The 8,124-nt window shown below is 45.2% G+C and overlaps 1 protein-coding gene across 3 annotated transcripts in view; it reads left to right on the top strand.

The window, feature by feature from the left end:
* ZBTB21 (zinc finger and BTB domain containing 21) overlaps nt 1-8,124 on the top strand; it is a 15,243-nt gene continuing 7,119 nt past the window's right edge. For 2 of the 3 annotated variants that reach the window (XM_023518140.1, XM_023518138.1), the window contains exon 1: nt 734-1,122. In XM_023518140.1, coding sequence (XP_023373908.1) covers nt 1,052-1,122 — 71 coding nt within the window. In that variant the 5' untranslated portion in view covers nt 734-1,051. Of the gene's footprint in view, nt 111-733; nt 1,123-8,124 lie in introns of those variants that run through there. The other variant, XM_023518139.1, reaches the window with a different exon arrangement.

Below are 8,124 nucleotides of genomic sequence, written 5' to 3'. Positions count from 1 at the left end.
TGACGTCAAATTCAAGATGGATGGAATCACAGCGGCAGCGGCGGCTGCGGCGTGCGCGAGCCGAGTGTGAGCGGAAAGGGGCCCAGCGTCTGCCTCGGGGCTGAAGACCGGTGAGTAACTGTCACGCTCCTCGCTTTAGGGGAACTTCGGGGCCCTGTGGGAGACTACAACCTCCCCGCAAATCGCGGCCTTTCCTGACGTAACTCTGAGGTGATTTCTGTCCTCGTTTTTCTCTCCACCAGCCGGTTGCGGGCTCCGGTCGCTTCTGCGCTTGCGCTGGGCCTCGGCTCTCACCGAGCATGCCCCGGGCTCCCACGTAGCCGATTGTGCCTTCACACTGCGCATGCCCCGTGTCCGCAGTCGGCCTCGCCCTCGCCAGTGCGCATGCTCCGTTCCCTCACTGGCTTCTTTCCTGGCCCTGGCTGGACTGCCCCCGGGCTAGTGGACGCGTCCACCCGGGCGCGCGTCCGCCGCGCAGAGCTGTTGAAAGCGCGCGCTCCTGCGCTGGGCAGGAGGCTGGCCGGTGGCCTGCGGCTCGGCTTGCGCCGTGAGGGTGTGCGCGGGAGCTGGTGGGCGGCAGGAGACCCCGCACCTGCTGCGGCCCGGTAGCTTGCGCGTGGCGGCCCAACCCCGCCGGAGCCCTTCCCGGCCCCCGGTCTCCTCCCTGCCCGGCCCCTACCGTGGCGTCTGTACCTCGCGGTGCATTCGTCTCCCCACGGAGCCGGTGAAGATCTGGTCTCCGAGTCGGCGCCGTGGCATCCCCAGCCGGCCGGGAGCGCCATGCTTGGCCGCCGAACGGGTCCCCGCTGGAGAAAGCCCCCGCCAGCGTCTGAAATCCACGGCCGAGGCATCGGGGAGGGCAGCGGTCCAGACGCAGCCCCGCGCGCTGGCCTCCGACTGCAGCCCCTCGTGATCTTTTCATGGCCGTTCTGGAACACGCTCAGCAGTCCATCCACAAAAGATCACACCTTTTAATCACGGGACAGCCCCGCGGGCGCCGGCACTTGATCCTGGGTTACCGCGAGGGCGGTGTGGCTCAGGAGAGCGCCCCATGAGCCGGCGGTGTGGCTCGGGAGAGCGCCACATGAGCCGCGCATGTGGAGGCGGGGTGTCCTTAGACAGGTATTCCAGTGGGGTTGCCTGACAGTGGGAGATGGGAGGGAAAATCAGACTTTAAACAGCCTGGGGTTTTATTTTTAGTGCAAGACCTAACAGCTCTGTTCACCTCTGGCATCTGAGGGCATCTGTGTGTTACAGAATAGACCGGTGATTGTTTAGGATGGTGACCCTGAGTCGTCAGTCAAGGAGCCTATGGTTAGTTCTCTATACCTTGTTTAAGAAGACAAAGTGGGTTAATCCACTTTAGAAAGAGTTCTCATTGCAGATTATGTTTTAAAATTCTTTCTCCCGTGCTTGACGAAATCTCATTCATTGAATTTAAAATCTAAGCACCCCCAAATTGATATTTAAAGTAGAAATTTGAGGCGTTGATCTTCTTCAAAGTAATTTTTTGTTTAATTTATTCTTTTAACACTTATCGAAAGTGGAGTATACGTCATTCAGCAGAAATGGAGATTGAGAAAGATAGGTAACTCCTGCTCCTGAGGAACTGACAGTGTTACTTGGTAGGGAATATTAGATGTGTACGCTGACAAGGAAAAATTAGAATAACAAAAGAGGGCTTAAGTTATCTAGGAAGTCCTGGATGGGAAGGAGAAAATTGAAGGGAAGATTTTAGTTCCCCAAAGCCAGTGGGGAGGAGAACAGATTTTAGGGCTAGACTTGACAACAGGTCAAATAAGCTTTTAAAGAAAGATAAGAGGTTGCAGGTTTAGGAGACCTCATGTGGCTGGCAGCACACCAAACTAGAGACTATATGGCGAGGAGCAGAGGTGGAGGTAGAAGCAACAGGGGGTGGATTATAAGTGCCACACTGTCCAGGTGGGATATCCTGTGATGGAACTGTTCAGCAGGCTTGAGAGGCTGGACTCTCAAGAAGTATAAGCAGAGATACAGATTTGGGAGTTATCATCCAGTAGTGATTAAAGCTACAAGATGCCATTTTAAAAAAAAAGGGGGAAAAAAATGCCACATGTTGAGCTTTATAATAGATGCTGGAGAAATAAAGGAGCACAAGTCCAGGTCTTAAACCTGAAGTTGGGTGATTCCTGTCTTTGCCCAGTGGATACCTTCCAGGCCTTGTGCTTAGCAAGGGTGCATAGGTGGAGATAGCGCTCTTCCTTTTAGGAAATCTCATGAGGGAGATAGATGTAAAAGCAGATCAGTTGAAATAGTAGTGGCGTAATTACAGAGACATGAAGTGGTGCTATAGCTTAGAGGACTGAGCTGCTGGCTAGGGGCAAATTACATAAGCTTTATGGAGGCAGTGGTGTTTGAACTACATCTTTCTATACAATTTAGCCAAGTAAAGGAGAAGTAAGAAAGATAATTTTTAGGTGGCAGAAACTGGATGTGCAGGTTTGTAGTGTAGATGGTAAGGAGTGTCCAGTAAGGGTAGAAAGATGAGTTGCAGCTGGAGTGTGAAGTCTTATATGCCAGTCCACAGTTTGAATTTTATTTAGAAAGTAATGGAAAAATTGATAAGAGTATTCTAAAGCAGGTCAGTAATGTGATCAGCTTTACTTTAGAAAAAGAAAACACATAATTTTCATTCCTGCATTTAACTGGAGTGCAGAGTACAGAGAAATCAACAAATATTTGTTGTGCAATATGCCATGTTGGGCATGTGAAGAGGGCCGAAGGATAATGACTAGATATCAGTCCTTAAATAAATCAGGTTACAAATAAACATGATATAAATGGTGTTGGCTCTGCATAATACAGGAGTTAAAAGGAAGTGTTTGCTCATAACCTGAGGTAGTCAAGGAAGGGATATTAGTTTGCTTGGGCTCCTGTAACTACGCATGGCGAACTGGGTAGCTTGAACAACAGAAATTTCTTTTCTCACAGTTCTAGAGGCTGGAAACCCAAGATGAAGGTGTCAGCAGGGTTGGTTGATTCTGAGGCCTCTCCGTGGCTTGTAGATGGCTGTCTTCACAGGGTTCTTCTCTGTGCTTGTCTTTGTCCTAATCTTCCTCTTCTTACAAGGACAGCAGCTACATTGGACCCTAAAAACCTCCTTTTAACTTAGTCACATCTTTAGAGATCTTATCTCCAAATATATTATATTCTCAAGTGCAGGAGTTAGGACTTCAACTATAAATGTGGGAGGGGTGAGGAGAGACAATTCAGCCCATAACAGAAGGTTTCAGGGAGGAGTTGCAACTTGAGCTTTAACAGGTGATTAATGTTCTTGTAAGTGGTGTGCTAGGGAGAGGGTTCTAGGACATTCCAGATTGGGTAATGGAAGAAGTAAGGTATACAGGTTATGTCTCAGAAGCAAGTGTCTGGAGTAGGGAGTCATTACAAGGGGGTTATAAGGGAGAGAAAATTCAAAACATTTTTAGAAATCAGATTTTATAGAGACTGGGAGTTCATGTTTTCAAAATTTTGCATTTTAGGTTAATGGAAAATCATTGCATTTATTTGTTTTTAAACTGAATCAAAGCTGATCCTTTTCATTAAGATCATAGGTTTTCACTAACATGTTACTGCAAGGCATTTTCCAACCATCATCTCAGTACTGCACCCAGCCAAGGACTCTGTTTATTTCCATCATAGCACTTAGCACAATCTGAAATTATCTATCATATTTATTTGCTTCCTTGTGTATCATCTGATTTACCTTGTTTGTTTGGAGCACCACTATATTTCAGATAAATATAACCGTGCCTTGTACGTAATAGATGTTTAATAAATAAGGTGAATGAATAATATTCGTACTTAATGTGTGTATTGGATGAATGATCAAAGCTTTGTTTTAGGAAGCTCAGTCTGGTATTTCACAGGATGGATTTGGAAGGTGTGGACAGGGAAAAGTGAGTGCCACATGGAAATATATTAGGGTTTTTTAAACAAGAACAGAAACTAACTGGCTTGAATAGAAAAAGGAATTTATTGTAAAGATAGGAGGTTGCTCTCAGACCTTAAAGAAAAGCTAAAAAATTGGACCAGGAAGGACAAAAACCACACTAGCTTTAGGAATCTATATAGCAGGCACTAGCAGGGTGCATTTTTAGGCCTCTCCTGAAATAAATGAGCTCTGTTCATTTACTGCCTTTGTTGTTCTCAGGACCCATATTCCAGGAACAAAGTTTCAAATTGACTTAGCATTGGTTGCATGCCTCCCCCAAAGCTGGGGGAGAGCAGCACATCAGACTGTACTCAAATAAGGCATAATCTTCCAAGAGTTCAAGACTAGCCTGAGCAAGAGCAAGACCCCATTTCTGAAAAGTAGCCAGGCGTTGTGGTGAGGTATGACATTACAGCACTCTACCTAGGCTGACATGGTAAGACTTTGTCTAAATTTAAAAAAAAAAGCCTGAACGATGTTAGAGGAGAATCATTTAATCATTGAGCTAGTCATCACCGAGAACTCATGGTTAAACCAAGATCAAACTCTCCTCCCTAAACCCCTCACCTAGAAAGAGAGAGAGAAACTAAAAATGTGATGAGTGGGAATGCAAGGTAGTAACCTGACTCTTCCTGAAGGTCAGATAAGCTAGTCTGGCTTTGAAATCTGAGGATGCCTGCATTGTCACCAGGCGAGTGATGATAAGACTGAAACTCAGAGCCCAGTTCCTGTTACCATCTAATAGTAAAATCAAATGGAGAGCACAAGGACTAAATCCAGAAATGAGGGTGTGGGGATGAGCTGTGTGTGTTTATATTCCAAAGCCAAATGTAGATGCTTTGGATTTTTAACTTGGTGTTTGCCTTGTGTTATATGCATTCCCTCCCTTTTCCAGTATCTTGGTTAGAACTATATAAACAATCTCCAACATTCCCAAAGGACCAGTGTTCTCAAGAGTTCAATTTTAAGTTAATGTTTTAGAGGTAAGAGACATTTTCCTACAGAGCTGTTGAAACAGTTTTGTGGGCTAGTCCTGGAGCCAGCTCAATTCATAATGTATCTTACTTGTGATACCAGCCTACCTCTTGAAAGTGGGTAAGATTATTTTCATCTCCTTCACTGCCCCTCACTCACCTCCTGGTGCCCTTCTAAGTGCTTTGCTTTCTTCTGCCTCTATCACTAGAATGTTCTGTGTTCCAAAATTGCCTGTCTTCTCTGCATCGCTCAAAAATCTTAATTTCCTGCAACTGATCTGACATTGGGGTAAAGAGGAAAGTATTTGTGTTAAATGAATTTATGTGACAATATGAGTTCCCTCCAACCCCCTTTGATTTGTTACCTGAAGAATTTGAGGTGATGGTATGAGTTAATGATCTAGAATCCAGTTATGAAGGGCTTTGTAGCTATTCCAGAGAATTAGGACTTAAGGTCAAGGCAAGCCATTGGGAGTTTTTAAGCCAGGTCAGATGAACTTTTCTGAAAAGTGCCTGGAACTTTTAGTATTACAGGTTGACTATTCCTTATCTGAAATGCTTGGAACCGGAAGTATTTCAGATTTGAGATTGGTTTTGGATTTTGGAGTATTTGGGTTACACTTACCAGTTCAACATCCCTACTCCAAAAATCTGAAATGTTCCAACAAGCATGATACCCTTTGAGTATTGTGTTGGCACTCAAAATATTTTGGATTTTAGAGCATTTCAGATTTTGGACTCTTTGGCTTAGGGATACACAACCTGATAATTGTCAAGTGAGTGACAAGTCCTAGGCCTTCCCTGGTGTCCCCATTATTCCTTCATCCCAGCCCCTGGCCTAGTGGATTGCTTCCTGCTGCTCACAGGTGGGCCTTTTCGTCCATATTCCACCTTTTAAGAGCACCAAGGTTTCTCCACTGTGACTAAAGTGGCAGGACTTCTGCACTGGTGAGTCAGGTGGAGATAAGCAGTTGGAAAGGAGAGGGTATGGATGGTAGTGGCTGTGTGTATTCGTGCATAAGATGCTCTGCCTTCTGTAAGTCGGAGATCCTGATTACTCACCATGAGGACATGCATGAAGAATTGGAATTTAATGTGCCAGCAAGTTGAAGTTGATTGAATCTGGATCAGAATAATACATGAGGAGAAAGTCTACCCAGCAGCAAAGCTGGCCATGTGTGAGGGCTGAAGAGCAGAGGAGACAGGGTTTGAGGATTTAGTCTGCACATCCACCAGCCACACAGAGTTCTGCTGAGGAGCCCATGACATGTGGCAGTTGTGATTGTCCTCCTTTTTGCCCACATTCTTAATGGGGCATTTTATGTTAATTGTTAAATTCATAAATATGCCTCCTGTCATTAAAATACAAAAGTACTAAATATTGTCTGTTCACAAGTAGAGCAGGAAAAGGGCCTCTTTTTTTTTTTTTTTTTTTTTGCAGTTTTTGGCCAGGGCTAGGCTTGAACCCGCCACCTCTGGTATATGGGGCCAATGCCCTACTCCTTTGAGCCACAGGCGCTGCCCAAAGGGCCATTATTTTTAAAGTTTAATAATTAAAATGTAGAGGCTAGGTGGGGAGTCCACAGTGTCCAGCTCTCTCTCGCCTGTCTCTCTAGGCATCTTAAGTCTCTGGACCCTGGGGTACTGTGTATAATAATCCTCTCATGGCCTGTTTTAGGCCCCTCAGGTCTCATGCCTCCATCTCCCTCTCCCCCCTTCTCCTCCCTTCATGTACCCATTGCTGTAGCCAGATGAAGCCACCTGCAGTCCTTTGGAAACCTCCTACTCTGTCTTGTCTCTGTGCTATTGGCTTTGAATGCACTTTCCCTTCCTGCCTGCCTCTTCTGTGTTCCTTGATTCCTCTGAAGAACGCCTCTGCTGGCCTGTCTCACCTGGACCCACTGCCACCATCTGTGCTGCGTGTCTGCCTCTGCAGACATCCTGTGTGCTGCTTAGATACTGGACTGTTCCCACACAAGACTTTCAGCTCTGTAAGGCAGAGCTTGTTAGATTGGTATCCTCACCCAGGAGAGTTCTAGCACATCTAGATGAATGTCCAGCCACGAGAAGCATGCGATCTGATCATAAGAGCGCTGGCTCTGGGACCAGACTTCCAGCTGTCTGGGTGACCTGAGGCAAACTTCTTGACCTCTCGATGCCTCAGTTTCCTAATTTGTAAAACAGGGACGATGACAGTGTCTAGCTCAGAAGATTATGGGAGAATTAAAAGAGGAAACTGGAGGCAGTATAGTAGGGCATTAAGAGCTTAGCCAGCTAATGTGAATCCTGCTGTTCTATTTACTACCTGTGTAACCTGGAGCAAAGTACTTACCCCCCTGTGCCTTGGCTTCCCCATCTGGAAAATGGGAATGATAATAGAACCTCCTAGGGTTCCCGTAATAGTGAGCTAATACATAAAGAAATGTTGACTTTTGTGAATGTGGCAGCAAACACTCATATTAACTATTATTAAGTACCCAATTAATGTTTGAGTGAAATAGAAAATAAATACTGTAAAGTTGTGTTGCACTGCTGTATCAGAAATTTGGACATTATTCCAAATTTGGGCCATTTTTCAGACAGACAGTCTCCCATGACTCTGAATGACTGTCAAATGAATAGTTTCAAATTCTAAATAATTTTTAAGAAGGAGTTTAAAAATTTAACTTAACTCTGAGCAATTTTATTATTTGTTCCCTAATTCCCAGGTAATTTTCATTCAAGAAAGATAGACGCATGAGGGCCAAGAGATTGGAAGCAATTATTTAGAGCAGAAATAGGGATCATGATAATTCAGACAGCATAAAGAAAGAAACCTTTCTGAGCAAAGAAAAGTGAAAAAAATGTTGCTTTTTGGCAATAGGGTACAGATGGTGTGTGGAGTCACATTTGCTGCTTGTCTGTGGATGTAGAACATTTAGCTTGGTGTCTTTAGCCTTTACCTGCGGTTTCGAGTTCTTCTGGTGCCTTAAGGTGGGGTTCCCCCAAAAGCCGACCCTGAGATGAGGATTCAGACATAGATTAAGAAGTGATCTGAGGAAGCATAAGAAAGGAAGCAGAGAAGCACGCTCAGAAGGTTCATTAGTGTGCGCTGCTACTCACATGTATGATGTCAAAACTGAATTCTTAAGTTTTCTGTCAAAAACAAAATTCCCGGCTCGGCGCCTGTGGCTCAAG

This window comes from Otolemur garnettii, unplaced genomic scaffold, assembly GCF_000181295.1.
Source record: "Otolemur garnettii isolate 467f Iridium unplaced genomic scaffold, OtoGar3 scaffold00128, whole genome shotgun sequence".
In the NCBI taxonomy this organism is placed as follows: domain Eukaryota; kingdom Metazoa; phylum Chordata; class Mammalia; order Primates; family Galagidae; genus Otolemur; species Otolemur garnettii.
This window is presented reverse-complemented; position numbering and strand designations above follow the sequence as displayed.